Raw genomic sequence first — 24,286 nt, forward strand, 5'->3', positions numbered from 1 at the left:
CCAAGCGTCCACAGGAGTGCTTTTCCTGATGCTTCTCTTGTCCTACTATAATGCTCTCACCATGCTCCCCATTCTGCTTTGGCTAAGAGTCAGAGTCCCCAGGGATCTGGAGAACTGGGTCAGGGCTCCAGATATGAGGTTGATCTCTGGATTTGACAACATTCTGGAAACGCACGGATGGCCTTCCAAGCACTAGTAAACATCCCCACGCCTAGCCAAAGATTCCAGAGAACCCCTCCCAGCTGCTACACAAAGTTTTACAGTTTCCAAGAACTCTTCTAGAGATTTGGAATTCTGGGAAATTCCCACAGCGCTTTAGGATTTCTAATAGTTGTCCCAGTTCTAATGTATCAGAGACTTTCTTCTAAGTTTGACAGTTCTGGAGAACTGCTACCCTATGTCAAAGAATGTCCCCCAATTCCAGCATTCTGGGGAAAGTCAGAAGTGTCCTGTGGGATCTACAGTTCCAAGTAATGATGACAATCCTGGGATCCTGCAGACTTCTTCCAGGGTTAGGGACTCTGGATAAGCTGCAGTTCTTGAGTAAGGATGCTGAGAGGGAGGTAGACACACGTTATATGACATGGGGGTAGTGAGGACTCATCGCCTTGAGTCCTGTATCTATCTCTGGGAAAGTAAGTAGGGATTTTGCTGAACTGAAACCAGGAAACTTGAAAATCGTGGCTGGCTCCAGTGGGAGAAGGAATTGTCCAAACAAGAATGAACCAGCCACAGCCAGGGTCCCTCTGGGTGGTCCCTGTCCATTCTTCCCAAGGCAGCCAAGGAAAGCTTTCATGTTCAGTTCCAGGGGCCTCCTCTGCCTGAGGCTAGAGACCTCCCAGCAAGCAGGGACACATACAGTGAGATAAGGAATCTGGGGAGTGGAAGAGCCCAGGCTCAAACGTACCAAGCCACACAAGCTGATGCAGCATCAAAATTATCTAGAGTAGAAAAAAGTAGCTTTATGGCAATTATTAGGCTCACCTTTCTTCCACCCTTCACCTCTCTGCCAAAATGCCACCTGCACGAGACCTTTCTTAACGCCCCTATTTAGAATTGCACCCACTCTGACCCATGGTCCGCCCTCCTCTCTTTTGCTCCATGGCCTTTATCACTATCTGACTTCCCATGTCTTTTGCCCATTTTCTTGTTTCTTGTCTGTGTTAACAGTAAGGCTCCTTATGCTCCTTACTGTTAACAGTAAGGCTCTTCAATGCTGGCCCAAAGTGGGTTCTCAATTTGTTAAGTAAAATTTTTTGGAATCCAGATTGTCAATTCCGTCAGATCATCACATTGACTGAAAGCAGCTTTTGGCTAAATTGTCCACAAAAGACAAAGCCTTGAGCTGCAATCTTTCCACGTGTCAGTGGATTTAACCCCCATGACTGACCCGTGAGGGGCTACCATTCTTGTATCTGTTCTGCAGATGGGGTGACTTGGGCTCAAAGCAGTTAAGTCACCTGCACAGGATCACTCATGGTAAGTGACGACATTGAGACTTGAACTTGTGTTATTCCATCTGTGGACTGAACTCCAGTCACCCTGCCTGGCCCAGTTCCTGTGGTGTATGGCCATCACCCCACCTCCCTGGGTTCTGCCTCCTGGACTCTAACCTTTTACAAACACGTCTAGTCTCAGTCAGAAGCCTGGTAGGCTACAGTCCATGGGGTCGCTAAGAGTCGGACATGACTGAGTGACTTCACTTTCACTTTTCACTTTCATGCACTGGAGAAGGAAATGGCAACCCACTCCAGTGTTCTTGCCTGGAGAATCCCAGGGACAGCGGAGCCTGGTGGGCTGCCGTCTATGGGGTCGCACAGAGTCAGACACGACTGAAGCGACTTAGCAGTTATTCTCAGTCACAGGTCTTGCCTTTCAATACCTGGCCACTGGGGGCTCCAGCCTGGGCTGACCCTGCCAGACCCAGCTTCAGGGACCAGCTCTCCAGAGAGAGCCTCAGGAGTCAGAAGCCCTGCAGTGGTGAAGGCTCAGAGAGGCCCAGTAGCCCACCCCAGGTCACACTGCACACACAAGCGTAGCTTAGAGGCACCCTGCTTTATCTTTGGGTCCGTACTTCCGTGGGGAAAAAGAGCAGATAGCTATGGAACGTTACCTGGGCTACTTTCCACAGTGGTGGGTACAAGTGTATTGGGTCTTTCCTTGCTTGGTCTTGCGCCGGGGAGTGGGGTGGGAGCAATTGGACTTGATCTTCTTGACTTTTCTCAGACCAGGCCTAAGTGCAGGCCTGAACACTGTTGTGGATGATGGCTGTGACCCCTCCCCAGGGCGTCCTCAGTTCCTTGATTCTCTCCAGTGGCTCCCTAGCTTGTCCCCTGGCCTCAGCGTCCCTCTCCCCAAGTGCTCCCCGAGCCCATGGCTGAGGCTGCCCTGCCTGAGGTCTTGCCTGAGCCCAGCGTCCAGTGCCCAGGTCTCAGGGGCTGCCCAGCCCAAGCGGGGCTTAGGTACTGCTGGTTGAGGTATTGAGGTATCTCACGTCTCCCTACACCGGTCATCTCATTGGTCTCCCTCCTCCAGTTCACCCTTACCAGTCAGTCCACCTGCCACATTGGCCAGCATGATCTAAACACACATCGAGTTCGGTGGCTCCTCAAGACCCTTCCGTGGTTCCCCTTTGCCCTTGGGACAAACCCCAACTCCCAAAGTGGCCGAGGCCACGCACTTCTAGAATGACCCTGGAAACCTTTGGAATTCTGAACCTTTGGCTCTGCAGCCCACTCCTCACCCCCACCTGCCCTGGGCCAATTGCCATTCACCCTTAATCATGACTCTCTTTGGCAAACCTTCCCTGACAATTTCTGACTGGGTGACCCTCTGTGCCTCCAGCGCTCTGGATTTCTCCCATCAAAGCACACGTGTGAGGCTGTAAATATTTACCTGTCTGCCCCCCACCAGCCTGTGAGCTCCCTGGACAAAGCCAGCTTGTCCCTTGTCAGTCTTCTTTGTCACCTTGATTTGCAGCTGATGCCAGTGGTGTTTACTGAATGAGTGAGTGAATGTGTGAAGTTTGAGTGAGTGAATGAGATGAGCCACGTGGGGTCTCAGTTTCCTTAACCATAAAATGGGAGAGTTAGGTTAGCCTCGTGGCTCTTTTTGTATTGGGGTCCTCCCACTCACACCCCTAATTTCACAAGTCACATCTGGACTTACCTCTAACTGTGGACCCACAGCATCCTACTGGGCATGTATGTGCTGGGAATCATGATGTCCTTAATCTCCTTGCCCCTCACTAGAGATCAACAGGACAGAGAGCCATGTCTAAAGGACTGAAAACCAGGAAGTGGTCCCAGGAGGGTGCAGGCCTTGCCCAGGGGCTCAGAGCAGATCTGCAGCTTCAGAAGTCAGGCCTTATGATCCAGTACCAGGACACATGCAGCTGGGACAGAGTGTGCAAGCCCCTCAGTCCACCACCTGCCCCAGCTCAAGGCCAGAGCAGCCTCCCCCAGGCCTCCTTCATGGAGATGCTCGCCATTCCCTCTCCCCACGCCTGCCTAGTGGTACACAGTAGTTGCTCAATCAAAATGTGTATAGTAGATAAAATTGTTCTCCAATTTGTGGATTGCCCACCCAGTGGCTCTATGGGTAGGGCTAATGACAACCTCCTCCAAGAGGACTTATGCTACATGCTGCGCCTCCTGGGACTTCAACCCTGAATATTCATTGGAAGGACTGATGCTGAAGCTGAAGCTCCGATATTTGGGGCACCTGATGCAAAGAGCCGAGTCACTGGAAAAGACTCTGATGCTGGGAAAGATTGAGAGCAGGAGGAGAAGGGAGTGACAGAGGATGAGATGGTTGGAGTGAATCATGGGCTCAATGGACATGAGTTTGAGCAAACTCCAGGAGATGGTGAAGGACAGGGAAGCCTGGCGTGCTGCAGTCCATGGGATCCTGAAGACCCGGACATGACTGAGGGACTGAACAACAACAATACATAAAAGGAAATGAGAACCTGAAATATTCCTGATCTGAAGGGGCAGGGGACAGTCACCTCTGCCAGGAGTCCTGGTCTCCTCTTCCTCAGGACCCCTCCCCCAAGAGCCCCTCCTCTCTGGGATTCTTCCAAGGGGCAGAGTCTGACTAGTCGGAAGGGAAGACCAACCAGACTTGGAGCTGATGTCTCTCTTTATTCATATATTTCATCACCCGTGGCCTGGTTTCTCCTGAATCCAGTCTCGTTTCTTCGAGTGTGGGGTGGCACTCACCCTTTGAGTCCCCAGTTTGCTCCATTAGCCCCACCCCCAGGCCTCAGGACCTGGTCTCTGCCCAGCCCAGCTGCAGACCGGAGCAGCAGCTGCTACCCCATTTAACAGATGGAGAGACTGAAACCCAGGAGTGCAGAGCCCAGTAAAAGGTCACATGATGGTCTCCGGGTTCCCACGTTGCCCACAGCAGGCAGGGAGGACCTGGCTAGGGCTCCGTGTGCCCTCAGTGAGGGGGTGGCTGGCTCCGGCCACGTCGCAGGGAGGTGCCGATTTGGTCTCTGAGGGCCTCCAGTCTCCGGGCCAGGTTTGGAACTGCAGCCCCACCTAAAGGGCACATGGTGAGGCTTGAGGCCAGTATTCCCTTGGGCCCTGCCCCACCCAGGCCATCAGGGTCCCAACATCCTCCCAGGAAGTCTCAGATGGCCCTGCACCCACTCCATCTGCCATGTACACCACGGGCTCCAGGATACATCTGGGAGTGCAGGTGGCTTCAAGAAGAGAATTCCAAGTTTGAGAAATAGAAAGATCGTAGAACTCTCAGCACTTAATCCGCCCCCTATTTCAGAAACGGGAAGACTAAGGTTTGGAGGTGAGTTCTGGCCCAAGATCACAGAAAACACTAGCTGCCCTTCCCTTGCGCCCTGCTTCACCTCTCAGCACTGGCGACGCGTTCAGCGGCCCCATGGGCAGGGGAGGTGCAGAGGGTATCACTTTCTCCTCCGTCAGCATCTCAGCCAGAACCTGGGTCTGAGTCCAGTCACTGTGACTCCTGGGCCAGGGGGAGTTGGGTGGTGGGAAGTGAGCCTTCAATTTCCCAGGCCTTTTCCCTCACCCCCCACCCCTCAGCGCCCCAGGGCTGGGCTCACCTTTCTCTCGAGCACTTGGCCGAGCCAGGGCAGCATGGGGGCGCCCAGGGAGGGGGCCGGGCAGACAGGGGCCCATCACCTGGGGCCTTAGAGCCAAACACCTGCAGGAAAGACCAGAGTCCACGGGGCTGGGTGATCTCAGCCCTGTCTCTGTGCCCCACTTCCCTGGGGCTGATCATGACACCACGCTCCCTGCCAGGCCTACACCATGGGGCACTAAGACTGTCCGGTGAGCATAAAGGGGTAGTGGTCCCTTTTTCCATGGGCACTGAGTGGCCCTTGTGAAGTCCTCTCTGGAGACTAGGCACTCCACAAGGGCAGGAACCACGTCTGCTCTGTGAATCCTCAGTGCCCAGAACAGGGGCTGCCACAAAGCAAGGAGTTTAGGGGAGACTTACTGAATAAGTGAACACTCACTCATTAAGTAAATGCATTCATTGACTCATTCATTCAGTGCATAAATGAGTAATGCGTAAGTGAATAAATGAATAAGCCAACGGCAGAATAAGTTCCCGAAAGAAGGTAGAATGGGGAGGAGGGAGAGGAGAGATTAACAGCTATTTCGAACCCCGGGCAGAGAGAACACAAAGCCAGCCACTTCCCGCCATGACCCAGCCCAGGACCCTGGAGTCCCCGCAGTTCTGGAGCCTTCCAGAGTACAGACCCCTAGATCCAGGTCTCCAGTTCTCCCTAGCCTTCCCTCCTTCCGCCTCGGCCTTTCCTACCTGGGGCAAGTGGAGTTCCCTCCGTGGGCAGGCCCAGTGGGCCAGCGGCGCATGGCAAAGGGGGCAGAGTTGGCAGCAGGGGCAGAGGGGTGGCGGGGCCTGCAAAAGGTCATGTCAGGGGCTCCGTGATGTCCTTGCCCCTCCCTTCTCTGGGCTGGGCAGAGACTCACGTGGCACAGGAGAGGTGGTACCATCACACAGGGACACGGTGGGGCTGGGCCAGGGCCTGGCTGCTGAAGGTAGCAGGCAGAGAGGAGACGCCTGGAAAGAAGGTTGGGTTCTGTCTGCCTGGAGCCCTCAATGCTACCACCAGCCTGGTGCCCAAGTCCTGCTTTTAACAAACACTCGTGGAGCCCTTATTACATGCCAGGCACTGTTCTCAGATCTTTACATATGAATTCACTCCATCCGGTCTTTAGAACAATCCTGGGAGGCAGGCACTGTATTGTCTCCATTTTACAGAAGAGAAAATCCAGGCAGTGAGAGGTTAATGGACTCACCCAAGGTCACACAGCTGGTGGCACAGCTGGGGCCTGAGCCCCGGGGTCTGGATCCAGAGGGCAGATCTGACTGTTTCGCTGAGCCACCCCCTTTCCCACCTGCCCTCCATCCTGCAGGCTGGTCTCCAGCCGGCAGCAGCGCTCACCGCTCCAGCTCGCGGACCTGCTGGGCCAGGATGCGCTGCTCACCGTGGGCCAGGTCCCGGCTGCTTTGCAGCTGCCTCTTCTCTTTCCTGGGAGGCAAGGGCCGGTGGGGGCATCAGTCAGCTCCTCCTTACTGCAGCACAGTATGAGCCCCAGGAGGCAGGCGGGGACAGAAGAGGAGCGGGGGGGTGGGGGGTGGGGGGAGAGGACCAGGGAGGGGAGGCAACTTGGCAGAGGGGGCCCTGCAGTGAGGGGCAGGCCACAGAGTCCAGGCTAGGGGAGTCTACCTGAGCCTCTCATTCTCCAGCATGAACTCCTGCAGCATCCCGTAGAGGTTCCGCTGAGCCCAGGCCACCCGGGCCCCACTGAGTCCAGCGGCTGCAGGGAAGAGGAGGCAGCTGGAGCCCCAGGAGCCCCAGAGCCTATCCTCATCTCGCCCTCACCCCCAGGGAGTTCATACCCTTGGAGTCCATTTGGCCCAGTTGGGACCGCAGGTGGCGGTTCTCCTCCTGCAGCTGCAATAGCTCAGTCTCCAAATGCTGGGGTGGCTTTGCCTTGGGGGACTGCAGAGGAAGAAGCCCAAGGCTGTTTATGGTTGCACAGGTTTTGCACTGGACAAGGGGGTCTGGGGTAAGGGAGTAAGTGGAGCCTAAAATCCAGCCCAGGCTCCACTTGCCCACTTGGAATCCTGGCCCAAGGTTACATATACTTGGAGGGGACACCTTGTCCTAATGGCAGCAAAGTGCCATGTGGCCTTGGCTGCTCCCTGGAGGGCTTGCTCTAAACTGCACTCTGCTCCCTGTCCAACCCCAAACTCAGTTCTGTCCAAACCTTGGTCCAGATTCTGACCCCAAGTAAGACACCCATCAGACTCCAACTTAACTCAGACTTAGTCACGATACCAGCTGGGATGTTGGCTAGACCCTGAAGCATGTTCTGAATCATACTCCAAGCCTAAACCTACCCTAACCCTGACCATGAACTGTGACTGCGACCCCACTCTGCCCAAACATAACCCCGTCATCAAGATTTCAACCCTAATCCCTGCTCTGACTCAGTCCCAGACTTCAACGGTGGCACTGATTCAGTCTCCAGCTATGGATGATGCCCACCACCTCCCCTTCCTGTCCCTCTGCTCTGCCTGTGGCTCTCTCCACTCACCCTGGGGGCCTGTGGCCGAGTGGTGACCCGCTGAGCTCGGCTTGCATATCGCAGGGTGCTGAGGGTCTCGGGAAGGCACTGGGCTGAGGGGGACACGCAGGCCACCTGGGGAGGACTGCCCCTGAGTGCTCCTCTCTGGGAGCCCTCCCTCAGGACCCAGCCCTCCCTGCCAGCCTCCCGTGGATACCATGAGGGTGACCCCATGCCCCCCCAGCGAATCTGCCAGCAGCTTGGTGAGCTTGCTGTCCCGGAAGGGGATGTGGCTCTGCTTCCGCTGTGGGTCCAGCAGCAGCGAGATGCAGTGACCTGGGTGGGGAAAGCATGGTCACCCTCCATGTCCAAGGCCACCCAGCTGGTATGCTGCAGAGCTAGGTCTCCACCAGGATTGTATGTCTCTAGGGTGTCTCTTTCCACATGATCTCATTACCCATTCAGACTGCTTGGCCACCAGACTGGGACTCCCACCTTAATCCCTAATGCCCACCAAAGGGCCTGGCAAAAGGACTTAGGAAATGTCTGACAAATGGACTGAATGAAGAGATGTTTCCTACACATCGCTCCACGCATGCAGAGAGCAAGGCCAGGGTAGATTCCAGCTATTAAAGACCCCAAGGCCAGTGGCCTGGGGGGTGGGGAGATGGGAAGACAGGTTAGTGCCCTTCTCCTCCCTGGGGCTCAGTCTTCCCAAATGCAACAGGGGTCAGGTTGAATGTCTGAGGGCTCACATTCTGCACTGAGTGTTTCCATCTCCCCAATTAGAATGAAAGTGTATCCTCAGGGTTTATGGATCCACAAACAAAGTTCTATGAGGGAAAGCATGAAACACCAGCAAGCTGAGGCCACAGGGAGCCCTGTGGCTTCTGGATCACAGTTCTTTAACTCTCCTCCATTTCCGATTATTCCTCTGGTTTCCCCACTACGGATGGCTGTGGGTCAGGCACAGAGGAAGGACTCAGGCAGTCAGTCCACCCAGATCTCACCCAGGGCCAGCAGGCTGCGGTTGATGCTGTTGGCCTCAAGCATCAGCTCCCCACGGGATCCTGTGGCCGCCACCTTCTCACTGCCAGCCAGGTCTACAAAGCACAGCTTTCCCCCGGCAGGGGGTTCCCCGGGGTCCACAGGAGGCATCTGCTGGGTTTGGGGGATCAGGGCTCCATGGGGACTTGGGAGGGGCTGTCGTCATCAAAGTCACAGGGCCAAGGGTTTCCACCATTACCTCCCATGCACGCCCAAGTTGGTTTATACATCCAGAGGCAGACCCTTGCTGGGTGGCCCTGGGCCTCTCCTTTACAAGCTGGGGCACTCACAGTTTGGTGGCTGATGTAGAGTGTGAGCAGGGCATGGCTTCGGCTGGAGGCCTGGTTCAGGGTGTGAGCGGAGCTCCTTCGACGGCTAAGACCTAGAGAGGAAAAACATCCTAGAGTTGGATGTGGTAGGGAGAGCAAGTTGTCACCAATGAATAAAAAAGGAGCGAAGACATCCTGATAGAGGCGCCAGCTGGTGCAAAGGCACAGAGGCAGGAGTGGAATGTGATGGGTGTTGAATCGGGTTCTAGCTTGAACAGGTGAAAGGAGACTGGAGAAAACTGAGTGGAAGAATGTCAGTCTGATTCACATTTTACTAATATCAACATCTCTCACATTGCTGTGTGAATAGAGAGAAACTCAGGCAGAGAGATCAACTGGGAGGCGTGGCACAATGCTTGGTCAGAACCCCGAGACTGGCCACAGCAGGTGCTCAATAAATAGCTGATGAATGGATGAATGAGACCAAAACAGAAGAGCCTTTAGGCTAGGGCTTCCCAGGTGGCTCAGTGGTAAAGAATCCACCTGCCAATGCAGGAATCACGGGTTTGATCCCTGGGTCGGGAAGATCCCCGGGAGGAGGAAATATTCTTGCTGGGATAATCCCATGGACAGAGGAGCCTGGAGGGCTACAGTCCATGGGGTCGCAAAGAGTTGGACACCACTTAGCTACTGAATGTGCAAGAAGCATGACCTTTACTCTCAGGGCTCTGGAAAGGTCTGGAAAGGGATAGGGATGTGGTTTGCTTTGTTTGATGGAGAAGCATGCACTTAAAGAGGGAGATCCCTCCAGGGGGTAAAATTGAGTGCTGCAGAGGAGGGTGGGAAGAGTCTGCAAGGCAGTATCAGCAGGCCAGAGGGGTAGGAGTGGGGGGCACCCTTGGTTTGTCCCTGAATTGTTGGTTTGCTGGCCCTTTTCTCCCACAAGAGTCATCTCTGAACCCACAGTTCCTGCCTGGGACCCCGAGAGCACTGAGTGAACAGGTAAAATATTTGTGTCCCACGTATCCCAAAGCAGCTTGAAGTAGCACGCACCCATTTGCAGAAGCTCCATGAGGGCCGCCAGGCTCCCAAACTCCACCACCCGCAGCTGCTCCACATAGAAGCCCCGGGTCTTGTTCCAGCGAACAGGGAGGGGCCGGGGAGCCCCCAGACTCAGCAAGTCCCGAATCTGAGACAGGAGGGTGAGGGAGGGGCCTGAGTTCTTGTTTCATCCACCCCCAGACCTTATGGTCGACAGCCCCCCGGCCCCACTTATTCTGTCCCTTGACCCAGTCTCCTTGGAAAGAAATGCCTCCCTTTCTTTGTGGGCCGTCTTTCTAGCCATCCCAGTCTCCCACCTGCTCATTGTAGATCTCCAGGTAAGAAGCCTGGAGAGTGACAGGAGCATCCAGGTGTTGCACACGGTCTAACAGCCAGGTGAAGGTCCTCTGCGTGATGCCAGCCAGGCTAGGGGGTACAGGCACCCCCTCTCCCTGGGAGCAGAAACAGCTGAGCCTGGGGCTGGGCTACCACCATCACCACCACTGTTATAATTACTCTTTGTAGAGCACTGTGCCAAGTTCCCATACACACATCTCATTTAATTCTCAGGCAATGCTATCACTTTCATTTTACAGATGGAAAAGCTGAGAGCCAGTAAGTAAAGGGGACACCTGAACCCAGGTGCTCTAGATTGGCCGAGACCTCACCTCCCTGATCCTCAGTTTCCTTGTTTGCAAATAAATGGAGCTGGGCTGCATCGTCCAATCCCTTTTCCTGTGGGAATCTGCGCTCCCCAAGGCTTCTCGCCCACCGATCCCTGACCCCCGGGGGCTCTGCTAGAGCTCGGCCCACCTGGGGAGGAGGTCCGGTCAGGGTGTAGGTCTTCCCGGAGCCAGTCTGGCCGAAGGTGAAGACGGTGCAGGAGAAGCTGCGGGCCGCAGGAGTGTGGCTGTACCGAGGCTGGTGCGTGGAGGGCTTGGGGCAGCAGGGTGGGGCACGAGGGCGGGGCCGTGCGCGGGCGGGGCAGCCCAGGGCTTCACTCACCCGCGCAGCGCCAGCTCGCCCAGACGCCGCACGCCGCACGCTCGGAACACGTCATCTTGGGTGCTCGCTCCGTCCAGCACCGCGCCGAAGCGGAAAGCCACGTCCGGGCCCCCGCCCGGGGGGCTCACCTGGGGAAGGGGGCCATAGAGAAGAGGGCGGGGCACCCTGGAGAGGGCGGAGCTTACCTCGGGGGGGGCGGGGTCTGGGGGAAATTGACCTGGAGGGACCTGGAGAGTTCCCCGAAGGTGTTTTTTTGGGGGAGGGGAGGAGGTCCTCACCTGCAGAGTCCGGGTCCCTGAACAGTGCAGCACGCTCTGCTCCCCTCGACGCAGCTCGGCAGCGCTCATGGGGCGCACCCTGTGGTCGGACGAGGCGGCAGGGGGCGGATGTCCATCCTGAAATCTCCATCAGTTCCTTCCTCGCCGCACCCCTCCGAGCCAACCTACACCTACCTGAGCACCACCTGGATGGGCGTTTCTGGCCCCTCCGGCCCCTGCTCCAGGTTCCGCGCGGGGTCCCTGTGGCAGCAACTCGAGTTAACCATCCGTGTCCCAGCGGCTCCTTGAACCTCCCTAAATCTGTACTTACCCGTCGGGCGACCCGCGTTCCTCCATGTCCTGCTTTGCACACGGAGTTAGCTCCGCCCGAGTCTGGTTCTTTTCGCTCCCCAGTACCCTCCCCCTTCACATTGGGACTGGCTATACACACTTACATCCCCCACTCTCATCGCCCCCCTTCCCCAGGCAATCATCCATCCGGAAAGGCTCGACCTGCCCAGAGCTAGCTAGTTAAAGATTTACCCAAACTCCCACCTGTGTGGTGGAAAAGTCTGGAGCTAGAGGGTTCGGGAGTCTGTGGATCTCTTGCCCTTGTCCAGTCTCATCAGGAGGGACCACCAGACCAACCCCCTCTGTGCACAGATGGGGATACCGAGGCCGGGACTAGGACGGGCTCAGCCCAGGCCGCACAGACAGTCTCGGCAGAGCATAGCACCAGGCTCTTCCTACTCTCTCCGCATACTCCTTCCGTTTTGTAATCTTCCTTCCCACCTCACCCCTCCACAGCAGTTCCAGCTGCTTCCAGCTGAGCCCAGGGAGGGGAGAGGGGTCTAGAGGGATGGGAGGGGGCCCAGGTCCCAGTTCCAGGAAGATGTGGCTGGATTGGATTCCCGAGCTTAGCTTAGCCGACTACAAGGCTCCGAAGCATCTGGTTTAAACTTTGGGTCACCTGCCTCTCCAAGGCCGGGGCAGTTGTTTAACCCTCTCCTGGCCTGGCTGATGAGAGCAGCAGAGATGTCTGTGAATGTGCTGAGGTGGGGCAGTCACCCATTCAGTGCCAGTCTCCATGCAGGGCACCAGTACGGGAGAATCCCATGCAGATCCTGCCCCTTCTGAGCTCACAGTCTTGCTAGGAAGACAGGTAAGTTCAATCTAGTGCCTGGGTTTAGGGGGAGGGTGGATTTGGAGGCCTGTAGGAGCAGGAAGGTGAGAGTGGTGGGTGAGGGTGTTCCAGGCAGAAAGAAAACCCTGTGGGAAGGCCAGGGTGGGGTGGGGAGGTGTATGTGGCATTGAGAGGTTTGAAGCTGGGCCCCACTCGTGAAAGGCACATCAAAGAATATGGACTCATTCCCCAGGAATCAGGAAGCCAATGAAGGGTTACCAACAGGAAAGTGACACCGTCAATGGGTATTGATTGTTATAATTACTGCCATTCTGGCTGTCTCTGCCTGTTCTCTGAATATTTCTGTTAATTCCTCTTCCCTCAAACAAACATTAGAATGAAAGTTCTAATCGTCACCCCCTCTCAATGTAACATGATCTGTACACCATAAATAACAGCCAACTATCAGAGCAACCCAAATAGCAAATGGGGTATCTTGGGTGGCAGTGAGTTCCCCAAGCACTGGAGGCATGCACGCAAGAGCCAGTTGACTTTCTGGGTTTATAGGGCTATTAGCTAGATCTGTAGGGAGAATTAGAGAGAACAAAGCCACTGCCTCCAGCTCTGCCACTAACAAACTGCAGAACCCTGGGCAAGTTATTTCCTCCTTCAACCTGTTTCCTACCCATGAGAAGAGATTATAGTTTCATGATTTCAATGAACCAGCGTAACTGAAAGTGATTCTTATATTGTAAAGAATTATTTAAAAGCAAATCCCTGGTGAACTCCAAGATTCTTTTCTACTCTGAAATTCCTTAATTTATTATAATTTTTTGAATAATTGAGGTAGATAGGACAAGAATTACCATCCTTGTTTTTCAACGTAAAAACAAAACCAGGAAACTAGAGGTAGGCAGGGGAAGTTGTCTAAGGAGAAAGCAGCTATAAATGGCTGATCTGAGAGAGTTTAACCGAGAACTTGGAACTCTTAAGTCCTGAGCTGCCTGCTCCAGCAGGTAGCCCTTTTCAGCTGTAAACCCAGCAAATGAACAAGTTGCTCCTTTAAATGCTCTTAAAAGGGTTAAGGACTCAGTCACTCGCATCTTAGTGTGTGTTGGTTTGATCAGACTGCTGTTCCTCCTCAAACTAGAGTGAGGGGAGCCACCCTGAAGGAATTTTGAGCAAAGTGCCGAGACTAAGGGCCTGTGCACACTGGGGTGTGATGAGCTAGGGGTAGGTCTTTTGCACCAAGCTCCCAACCTGGATCTGAATGTGGTCATCACTGGGTGTCCACAAGCAGGAGCACAGTTCTGGTTCTGGTCTCTAATGGTGAAAGTGGACGTCTACCATCCTTATGTTGAGCCTTCATTCAGCAAATTTGTATTAAGTCTCCTCTATGCAACAGGCTTCCAGGCATTTGAGATACATTAGTGAACAAAATGGACAACACTAAGTGTTTCTCGGGATGTGGAGCACCAAGAATTTATACGTTACAGGTAAAAGTGTGGAAACAATTGTTTTTTGGAAAACTATTTGGCAACATGTACTAAAAGCTAAACACATGCCTGTCCTTTGACCAAGCAATTCCACTCCTAGATCTGTGCCCAAAGAAATGAGTGCATGCTCCCACCTTAAGGTGTATAAAAGAATGTTCTTAGTAGCTTTATAGCCCTATTAGCCACCACCTCCATCACCACTACCAGTATTTTACCTCCATCTTTGTCATCATTACTGCCACTACCACCACCACCATCACCCATCACCTATCACCATCGTCACCAAAACTACCATCACCAATAGCTATATAACCAGTAGGGCCCATAATTATTAGTCACTGCAACCACCGGCTCCACCACCATCATCACTGTACCGACGTAAGTAGTCTGTATTTATTCTCTTGAGAAAATTCAAGATGCACTACCTGGGCCCCAAGCCCCACATTGACCCTGGTGCTGCCTGTTTCCACAGCTGGAACTGAGTCCTAACAGAAGCAGAAGATACTAAGAAGAGGTGGCAAGAATACACAGAAGAACTATACAGAAAAGATCTTCATGACCCAGATAACAACGATGGTGTGATCATTCACCTAGAGCCAGACATCCTGGAATGCAAAGTCAAGTGGGCCTTAGGAAGAATCACTATGAACAAAGCTAGTGGAGGTGATGGAATTCCAGTTGAGCTATTTCAAATCCTAAAAGATGATGCTGTGAAAGTGCTGCACTCAATATGCCAGCAAATCTGGAAAACTCAGCAGTGGCCACAGAACTGGAAAAGGTCAGTGTTCATTCCAATCCCAAAGAAAGGCAATGCCAAAGAATGTTCAAACTACCACATAACTGCAGTCATCTCACACGCCAGCAAAGTAATGCTCAAAATTCTCCAAGTCCGCTTCAACAGTATGTGAACCATGAACTTCCAGATGTTCAAAGTTTTATTTAGAAAAGGCAGAGATCAAATTGCCAACATCTGCTGGATCATCAAAAAGGCAAGAGAGTTCCAGAAAAACATCTACTTTTGCTTTATTGACTATGCCAAAGACTTTGACTGTGTAGATCACAACAAACTGTGGAAAATTCTTAAAGAGATGGAAATACCAGACCACCTTACCTGCCTCCTGAGAAATCTGTATGCAAGTTAAGAAGCAACTGACCTAGAACTGGGCATGAAACAACAGACTGGTTCCAAATCAGGAAAGGAGTACATCAAGGCTGTATATTGTCACTCTGCTTATTTAACTTATATGCAGAGTACATCATGTGAAGTGCCAGGCTGGATGAAGCACAAGCTGGAATCAAGATTGTCAGGAGAAATATCAATACCCTCAGATATGCAGATGGCACCACCCTTATGGCAGAAAGCAAAGAAGAACTAAAGAGCCTCTTCATGAAGGTAAAAGAGGAGAGTGAAAAAGCTGGCTTAAAACTCAACATTCAGAAAACTAAGATCATGGCATCTGGTCCCATAGATTCATGGCAAACAGATGGGGAAACAATGGAAATAGTGACGGACTTTATTTTGGGGGGCTCCAAAATCACTGCAGATGGTGACTGTAGCCATGAAATTAAAAGACGCTTGCTCCTTGGAAGAAAAGCTATGACCAACCTAGACGGCATATTAAAAAGCAGAGACATCACTTTTCCAACAAAGATCCATCTAGTCAAAGCTATGGTTTTTCCAGTAGTCATGTATGGATGTGAGAGTTGGACTACAAACAAAGCTGAGCACCAAAGAATTGATGCTTTTGAACTGTGATGTTCGAGAAGACTCTTGAGAGTCCCTTGGACTGCAAGGAGATACAACCAGTCGATCCTAAAGGAATCAATCCTGAATATTCGTTGGAAGGACTGATGCTGAAGCTCAAGCTCTAATACTTTGGCCACCTGAGGCGAGGAGCTGACTCATTTGAAAAGACCCCGATGCTGGGAAAGACTGAAGGCAGGAGGAGAAGGGGACGACAGAGGATGGGATGGTTGGATGGCATCAGCGATGCGATGAACATGAGTTTGAGTAGGCTCCAGTAGTTGGAGAAGGCAATGGCACCCCACTCCAGTACTCTTGCCTGGAAAATCCCATGGACGGAGGAGCCTGGTAGGCTGCAGTCCATGGGGTTGCTAAGAGTCGGACACGACTGAGCAACTTCACTTTCAATTTTCACTTTCATGCATTGGAGAAGGAAATGGCAACCCACTCCGGTGTTCTTGCCTGGAGAATCCCAGGGACGGCGGAGCCTGGTGGGCTGCCGTCTATGGGGTCACACAGAGTCGGACACGACTGACGTGACTCAGCAGCAGCAGCAGTAGTTGGTAATGGACAGGGAAGCCTGGCGTGCTGCAATTCATGGGGTCGCGAAGAGTCAGACACGACTGAGCCACTGAACTGAACTGGACCCTGCAGGGGTGCCTCTCCAGGCTTCGCTAGAGGGCAGCAGAGCATTGCGTCAACATGGCCCCCAGGCTCATCACAAAGGAGGCTTTGTCGAGCTCGGGCACGCTCTTTCTATACATTTTCTTCAGAGCTTGTGTACTGTGGAGGGGCTGGCCAGCCTGGTCCTGGACAGGGATGAGCAGCCCCTCAAGAAGTGTTCCTCAAGGGAATGAATAAAAGCGGCATTGAGCAATCATGGGGCCCTCCCACGCACACCCTGCTCCTGGCTCCAGCTCCTTCAAGCCACTCTCCTCCCTTCAGCTCCAGCCATCCTCCCTGAGAAAAACCAACGCAAACTCCCCGGGGCCGCAGAATAAGGTCTGATGTCCCCTACCTGGGACTCCAGACCATTCAGACCCAAGGCCATTTGGGTTCTGTCTCCTGCTGCCCCCTCCAGCTGTCCTTCTCCACTATCCACCACCCTCAACCCCTGCACCCAGTGCTCCAGCCCAAAGCTTTCCCAGGCTTTCCTTTGGCTCCTTTAAACCTTTGCCACTGCAGTTCCCTCTGCCGGAGGGCTCCCTTCTTGCTACCTGGTGGATTTGTCCTGCAAGTCTTCCCAACCGTGGAACGCCTTTCCTGGCACCCCGCACCCACTAGGCTGGAACCACATCTGTATCCCCACAGCCTCCCTCCTGTTACAACGTGGATCACACCAGATTGTTCCTCCTTCTACTGGGGAGCAGGGACTGTGCTGCTCCATCCCTGGGGTCTCTGAGCCAGAGCAGGGCCCTGCACACAGGAAGAATTCAACAGATGCTGATGAGAAGGAAGGAAGGAGCCGAGGAGGAGGAAGGGAGCCTGGCGAGAGGGCTGCTGGCTGCGTCCCACCCCGACCTCCGTCTCTCCTCCCTCCCTTCCTCTCAAGGCTAACCGCACACTCTCGGCCTCATGAGCTAAGGACTCATTTAGGGACCCATTTATCATAGAGATCATCAACTCCTGCCACAAAACTGCTCTCAAATGTGCCCAGAAACTGAGTGATACTCTTCCAGCCCCGGCCAAGCTAGCCTCTTGGACCCAACTATGAGCTTACAGATTTAGAGCTCCCATAGCGAGGAGGACAGGCTCCAGTGGGCCCTGGAAAGCCCAGGTGTCAATGCCCTCTGCTCCTCCCAACACAGGACGCAGGAGGGCTTGTCCTCCCTTGAGAGGTACAGAGACCGAGGCCCTGTGGGAAGAGGTGGAGCCCAGCCCAGGGCTCGCCCTGCCAGGCAGCCCTGCATTGGACTGAGATGGAAGAAAGATGAGAAGGAAGATCAGCGGGGAGGACGGGCTCTCTGTATCACGTGACACCCATCTGTCATTGCTCCACTTGTCTCCCCCGCGGAGGAAAAGCCAGATGGGTCCAAGGCCTGTTGTGAAATTTTCCAAACAGAGCTTGCTGTAATCTTTAATTAAAACATCAATGTGGGCCACAAGACTCATTTCACAGAGTTCTCCAAAGCAGGGACTGCAGGGATCACTGAATGAACGTCTCTCTGGCCCCCTATCCCATTTTACAGATGGTTAAATGGAAGGGGGCCAGCACGGCTAGAACGGCAGTGGCATTCGTGATCAAGAGTAGTAATTTTAGCATAAGATGGAGACAGTAACCCATTGGCAGCCCCGGGCCACTGCTCTTTCACCTTAAATGCCTGGCTCCTCTCCTCCAAAGCCTTATCCAGTTTCTCTGCTGTATATAGTGGGTACTGGGCTTCCCAGGTGACACTAATGGTAAAGAACCTACCTGCCAATGTAGGAGACATAAAAGATAAGGGTTCAATCCCTGGGTTGGGAAGATCCCTTGGAGGAGGGCATGGCAACCCACTCCAGTATTCTTGCCTGGAGAATCCCATGGACAGAGGAGCCTGGCAGACTACAGTTCATAGGGTTGCAAAGAGTCAGACGTGACAGAAGCGATTTAGCACACACGTATGCACATGGTGGGTACTGGCAGCCATGCCAGGCTTTCTGCTAGACAAGGAGCTTGGTGAGGATTAGGGATTCCATCCGCATGCTCAGCACAGGGTCTGGCACAGAGACACACTCACTGTCTGATGAAGGCATGAATGTCCAGCCAGAGGAAATAATACTGCCTGAAGCCAAGCTTCATCTTTTGGTGAAGATGAGGCTGTATAGGGTGGTTGTGAAGTCAAAGGACCCAGGGTGGTTGAAACTCCTGTTGTTTCCAGGATCTCAGCTCTTCTCCCTAGAAACAGAAACAACTTTCCTGTGACTCAGTCCACCCACTACTCACCCAGGAATGACTTACCTGTGAGCTGGATATCCTCCTCTAAAGGCGATAATGTTAATATGTAAGAATGTTAAGGGACATTAAGTACTGACTCTTGCACAGTGATGCCTCATGTGTCTGGAACCTTCTGGGTCAGAGGGCTGGGAGTTAATATTTATTGAACACTGGACACTTTTTCTAATTTAATTAATTTTCAAAGCAACCTTCTGGGATTGGCACTAAAATTGTCCCCATTTTACAGATGAAGAAAATGAGGCTCAGAGATGTTTGGTAACTTGCCCAGGGTCAGGCACCCACTAAATGGTGTAGTGGGGATCTGTCTGTTGCCAGAATTTGTATTCTGTCCTCTACTGTCTGCAGCCTCGTCCTGTGAGCTGTTCTGCAAAGCTAAACTTGGATAACTGAAGTTGACCATTTACGTCCACAATTTGCCTTAGTTTTACCGTCTCTCTTACAACAGACTCCCCTATCAGCTTTCACACTCCCCTGCTTCTTCCCTGGGGAAAGCTGAGTGATACTTTCAGGCAGTGGAGCTCCACCCCTGGCATCAAAATTACCTGGGGACTCCAGGCCCCACCCGTGGGGATTTTGTTTAATTGGTTTGGGGGCGGGGACCAGGCATCAGTGTTTCCAACGCACTCCAGATGGTTTTAATGCTCAGTCAGGATTGTCAACTCCAGCTTTCGCTTTTTCTTGATAACCAAGTCATCCCATGCAGCGTGTATCTTGAAGTGTGTCCTGGGAGAGTGATTTCTCAGATCTTGATGGGCATTTTTGAGACCTTGTATCTGCTTTTTCTATTAATAGAACATCTGGGATTTCCCTGGTGGTGCAGTGGATAAGACTCTGCCTGCCAATGCAGAGGACATGGGTTCGATCCCTGGTTCAAGAAGATTTCACACGCTGTGAAGCAACTAAACCTGTACTCTAGAGCCCACGAGTCGCAACTACTAAACCCACATACTGAAACTACTGAAGACCACATGTTGAGAGCCTGTGTTCTGCAACAAGAGAAGCCACTGCAGTGAGAAGCCTGCGCCCCACAACTAAAGAGTGGCCCCAGCTCATTACTACTAGAGAAAAGCCCACATAGCAATGAAGACCTAGTGCCACCAAAAATAAAATAAATACATAAAAATTATTTAGAACATCTGCCCTTCTCTTGGGACCAGACTTCAGGAAAAGCCATCTCATTGTGGCCTGAGATTCTCTCTTTTCAAGGTTAGAATCCACTGAGGATTCACAGATTGCAAAGTGCAGAACTGCCCACGGGCTCTCCCTGCAGGTACCATAGGATCTGTTGAGAGTTTTCCAGATTTTTCTCCCTTTCTAAATGTTCTCCACACAGGTGACAAGAAGCTGTCTAATGTGTAAGGTGAAGCTGCACAATCAAGTTGAATGTGAATTAAGCACGTTCAAAGCACTCACTCCATGCCAGGTCACAAACTAGGTGCTAAGGATCCACTGTGTCATTTGTGTTGTTTGCTTGGGCATAGAGAAGCTGCACACTCTCCCAGGAAGCCCTCCTGGGTTGACATGGGAGCCCTCTTCTGAGGACCCACACCTCCCATACCTACCAGCCCCAGGACCTGAGCCCATCTGGTGGAGTTGGGGTGGGGCTGTAAAATCTGTCTGCCTGGGAGAACTCTAAGCTCTCTGAGGGCAGGGACTGGGTGGTGAATCAGGGCATGTCTGTTAAACTGAATGACTCACAGCAGTTAAACCCAAATGCCGTGGGAGCACAGGCAAAAAAAGGTGAATCCTGACCAGAGAGCAAGGGCTGGGGAATCTGGGAAGGCTTCCTGAAAGAGGTGACATTGGGACAGGCTTTATAAATGGGTAGAAATTGGGATGGGCAGAAGGGAGAAAAGAACATTTCAGGCAAAGGGAATAGCACAAGCAACGGCCCAGAGGTAGAACAAATTGAAGAGCCAACTGTGGTTTAGCGGGATCAAAGGCCAAGGGAGTGTGGTGGGATCATACTCCAAACTGCCAGAACATAGACGTTTCCATGGAAGCTCTGGGAATGGTTCTAAGAACTGGTCTTCACTCACTCCTCCAGATGAGCCTGGAGATGCCCTAGCACCCCTCCTTGTGATTATTCAGGCTCTCCAGGAAGCCCCGCCCACCTTATCAGCACTGGGGCACTGAGTTCCTGCCTGGGTGGGGGCCAGGCCCCACTGCTGACTCGCGCCTCTGGCAGCTGAGGCGCTGGAACACGAAGCTGAGGCTTCCTCACCAAGTCCAGCTGCCAAGCCCTCTGAGCTGGTCCCACTGGAGCTGCAGGAAGTCTCCTGAGGCCACAAAGTCATCCTTTCCCTGCTTTGTGACCCGAGGGAGACACACACACACACACACACCACACACACACAGCCTCAGTGTGCAGGAAGGTCAGTGGACAGAGGCATCTACGACCCTGCCTCCTTCAGCGCTGTAGGATTTCTGGGAACAAACACTGTGCCTGCCTCCCTGGGGAGGAGGAGAGGGAGACGCAGCCCTCCGCCCACAACTCCAAGACTCTGTCCCTGAAACAGAGTCATCTTCTCTCACCAAGCCTAGGATGATTTGATTAGCACCAATTTCTAGGGCTCTGCACCCATTCATTTCTTTCCAACCTCATCTCTCTGAGCCCTTCTCCTTTTCTGATTTCCATAGCCTAGACCCTGATGTCCTGTCTCCCCAGAACTAAAAGGGGCTGAATTCTCTCAGCTTTCCCTCTCTACTTTGGCACTCCACTATTATCATAATAGTACATCCACTCCTACTACTACTTCTGCTACTATTGCTGCCACTATTTACTAGTACAGCTAGTACTTCTACTACTACCACTGCTCCTTGCAATACCAGTAATTCAATTACTGCTTCTATTAGTACTAGTACTTTTTTTTTTTTTGGCTACACTATGAGGAATGCAGGATCTTAATTCCTTGACCAGGGATCAAATCCTCACCTCCTGCAATGGAAGCATGCAGTCTTAACTGCTGGACTGCGAGGGAAGGCTCAGTACTTCTTAAGTACTTTAGTAAGAATATTAAGAAGTACCAGTACTTCTTAATACTTTTACTACTACCAGTACTTCAGCTACTATTACTATTATTATTTATACTACTACTACCATTGCCTCTGGGTTTCCCAGGTGGCTCAGTGGTAAGGAACCCGCCTGCCAATGCAGAAGATGCAAGCTTGATCCCTGGGTCAGGAAGATCCCCTGGAGAAAGAAATGGCAACCCACTCCAGCATTCTTGCCTGGGAAATCGCACGGACAGATGAGCCTGGCAGGCTACAGTCCCTGGGGTTACAAAAGAGTTGGTCATGACTTAGCAACATCCATCACATCTACTGCTGCTACTAATATTTATCCTGCCACTATTTTACTACCGTCACTGCCACTATTTTACTACAACGATGAACTTCTATTTACTGCTACTTCTGATAGCTCAAACATGATGAATTAAACACAATGGGCCAAGAACTAAGTTCAGCCCTATCAACTGATGTCATTTATCACAGCAATGGCCTGTTGTGGTATTAATATCCTCCCTACTCTATGGATGGGGAAACTGAGGCATGTGGAAGGTAAGTAACTTGGCCCAAGTTGCAGGGACAGTAAGAGAATGAGACTGGATCTTGACCAGCAGCCTGACTCTGGGGGCCAAGTCTGAGACCCAGAACACTTCTCTTCCCCTGTCCTTTGTCTGGTTTCCTGAGTACATCCCTGTGTTATCTTGAACCTCAGGAAAAGATTCCCTGAAGTTGAAGAAGGCAAGGGGCCTTACCCTTTGCAAGAATGCCATGAGCAAGGTACATAGTAGTTGTTCAGTGCACACATTGTTTCCAATCGGTGTATAATTGAATTCTCATAACAATCTTTTATGTGAGGACAAGGATCTGGGTGTTACAGCTGGGGAAACAGACTCTCAGGAGTGCTGTGATCTATGCAGGGATTAGATCTGGGACTGTATGCCAGAACTGAAACAGAGCAAGACCCTATGGTCCTTGTCCTCCATGCCTTCTGCCTGCCTTTTGTCTGTGAAAAAACACTGTAGCCAAAGAATAAGTTTAATCAGAGAAGTGAGAACATGCAGAAACAAGGAATACCGTCAAAGGAGTGCGTGCGTGCTAAGTTGCTTCAGTCATGTCCAACTCTTTGTGACCCCAGGGACTGTAGCCCGCCAGGGTCCTCTGTCCATGGGATTCCCTAGGCAAAAAGGTTGGAGTGGGTTGCCATGCCCTTCTCCAGGGGATCTTCCAGACCCAGAGATTGACGTGTCCTGCTTTGGCAGGTGGGTTCTTTGCCACTAGCTCCCCCTGGGAAGCCCCAGTCAAAGGAGTGCAAATAATAATGATTCAGTCATTAAGCAAAGTCAAGGACCTTCAGTTCCTTCCCAAGAGCTATAGATAATATTCTGAGCCATATCCTGTGAGCTGTCTTGTAAATACTGAAACCCCCACCAGGCTGGAGAAGTTAACTACATGATGACTAGACTGTAGCCATGACATAAACTGCTACCATTCCAAGAACTGGCCTCAAGGAAATGGGAACAAACCGCCCCTGGAACTGAAGATCAAACGCACCGAAAACAGTCAAGGTGACACTGGTCAGACCCCTGGTGCTCAATTTCAAGATGACTGTCAGAGGCGACTGTGCTGTTTCCACCTGCAGCCCCCTCCCTCAGCCTGTAAAAGCTGTTGCCCCGCTGATCGTCAGTTAAGGGAGTTGGCCTTTGGACCGACACTTGCCCTCCCTGCTCTGCCCCTGGCTGCCAGAATCAAAAATAAAGAAAACTTTCCTTTCCACCAACCTGGTCTCTTTATTAGTGTTTTGAGCGGCAAGCAGCTGGACCCCACTTTTGTTACAGAACTGTTTTTTCATGACCTCACATGTGATGTGACCTGTTCACCCTTGGCGTGAACTCTTCTATGTGCACTGCACTTTACAGCGTACAAAGCTCACACATATATTCATATTATTTCTCACAATGACCCTCAGAGGGAATGATCAACTCCATTTTATGGATAAGAAAACTGAGGCCCAGATGGCAAAGACAGATTTTGGAGCCCTCCTGAGGAGTCAGTGGCCAATCCAGGATTTGAACCAGTCTCCACCCCCAACTCTCCTGGAGCCTGAGAGTAGGGGCCTCCCAGCTGGAAGAATCCAAGAGGCCTCTCTTGGGACAGCCCTCCTGCTTTACTCTGTTCAGCCACCCCAGCCCCTGTGGTGGGCGAGCCCACAACCCTGAGGGGTGGAGAAGCCTGGTTATTTCCAGCCTGGTACTTAAGGGCTGGCCAGGGAGTGGGGTGTGGGCTGGCCAGAGGGCTCTGTGTTCCCAACAGGGTCTGGCCTTCGGCTGCTGAGACCGAGGCAGGGGGTCAGGGATTTCTGTCCAAGACATCTAGGCTAGCCAAAGCTGGGCAGGCCACCCCCTCCCCCAAAAGGTAAGATGTAGGTAGCCAAGATGCACACAGGCAGCTCATTCAACCCCCTCCAGCTCAGCTGACCCTGTCCTGGGCCAGGGCCCAGGCCGGGCAGTGCCCTTGCTGCTCCCAAGAGATGGAAAGAGCAGACAGCAGTCCTGATACGGGCCCAAGGATCAGTTACAAGCAAACACACGTGCTCTGAACAGCTCCTCTGTGTCATCCTCTCTCCCAGCTCGCAGTGGGTCTGGGAAATCGCCACCCATCCCAGGTCCCTCTCTACTTCATATGGGAAATGCTATCGCGACACTGAGCCCTTGCAAAGCACCAAACATTTCCTGCCCCAGGACCTTAGCACATGCAGTTCCCTCTGCTGAGGG

General features: G+C 52.5%; 1 protein-coding gene and 1 long non-coding RNA gene across 4 annotated transcripts; one reads left to right on the top strand and one right to left on the bottom strand.

The window, feature by feature from the left end:
- Window positions 1-4,130: 4,130 nt before the first annotated feature.
- KIF12 (kinesin family member 12) lies at window positions 4,131-20,773 on the bottom strand. Of its 3 annotated transcripts, XM_081561409.1 has the most exons (20): window positions 20,621-20,773; window positions 17,985-18,446; window positions 11,404-11,469; window positions 11,230-11,308; window positions 10,952-11,079; window positions 10,760-10,835; window positions 10,264-10,398; window positions 9,959-10,094; window positions 8,927-9,018; window positions 8,600-8,750; window positions 7,807-7,925; window positions 7,620-7,724; window positions 6,919-7,021; window positions 6,746-6,836; window positions 6,461-6,547; window positions 5,985-6,075; window positions 5,815-5,913; window positions 5,090-5,190; window positions 4,874-4,992; window positions 4,131-4,547 (listed from the first exon to the last, which is right to left on the bottom strand). In XM_081561409.1, exons 4-20 carry the CDS (start codon window positions 11,296-11,298, stop codon window positions 4,447-4,449), a joined length of 1,803 nt encoding a protein of 600 aa, XP_081417535.1. In that variant the 5' UTR covers window positions 11,299-11,308; window positions 11,404-11,469; window positions 17,985-18,446; window positions 20,621-20,773; the 3' UTR covers window positions 4,131-4,446. The 3 variants fall into 3 exon arrangements, with proteins under 3 accessions (XP_081417535.1, XP_081416054.1, XP_081416933.1); XM_081559928.1 differs by lacking the exons at window positions 17,985-18,446; window positions 20,621-20,773 and adding an exon at window positions 11,540-11,575; XM_081560807.1 differs by lacking the exons at window positions 17,985-18,446; window positions 20,621-20,773 and adding an exon at window positions 11,540-11,565 and having other exon boundaries at window positions 8,921-9,018.
- Window positions 20,586-23,292, top strand: LOC145540356 (uncharacterized). Its single transcript, XR_014078332.1, has 2 exons — window positions 20,586-22,067; window positions 22,947-23,292. It is a non-coding gene; the product is annotated as an uncharacterized LOC145540356 (long non-coding RNA).
- The last annotated feature ends 994 nt before the right edge of the window (window positions 23,293-24,286 follow it).

This window comes from Giraffa tippelskirchi, chromosome 1, assembly GCF_054371585.1.
Source record: "Giraffa tippelskirchi isolate mGirTip1 chromosome 1, T2T-mGirTip1v1.2.pri, whole genome shotgun sequence".
NCBI lineage: Eukaryota > Metazoa > Chordata > Mammalia > Artiodactyla > Giraffidae > Giraffa > Giraffa tippelskirchi.

Excerpts from the sequence above, each read along its gene's own strand:
- KIF12 (XM_081560807.1), bottom strand. The coding sequence starts at position 11,565 with ATGGAGGAACGCGGGTCGCCCGACGG. Across the intron at positions 11,309-11,403 it reads CCCATCCAGGTGGTGCTCAG|GGTGCGCCCCATGAGCGCTG; the intron begins GTAGGTGTAGGT and ends GTCCGACCACAG. Across the intron at positions 4,993-5,089 it reads GCCAAGTGCTCGAGAGAAAG|GAGTCACAGTGACTGGACTC; the intron begins GTGAGCCCAGCC and ends CCCCTGGCCCAG.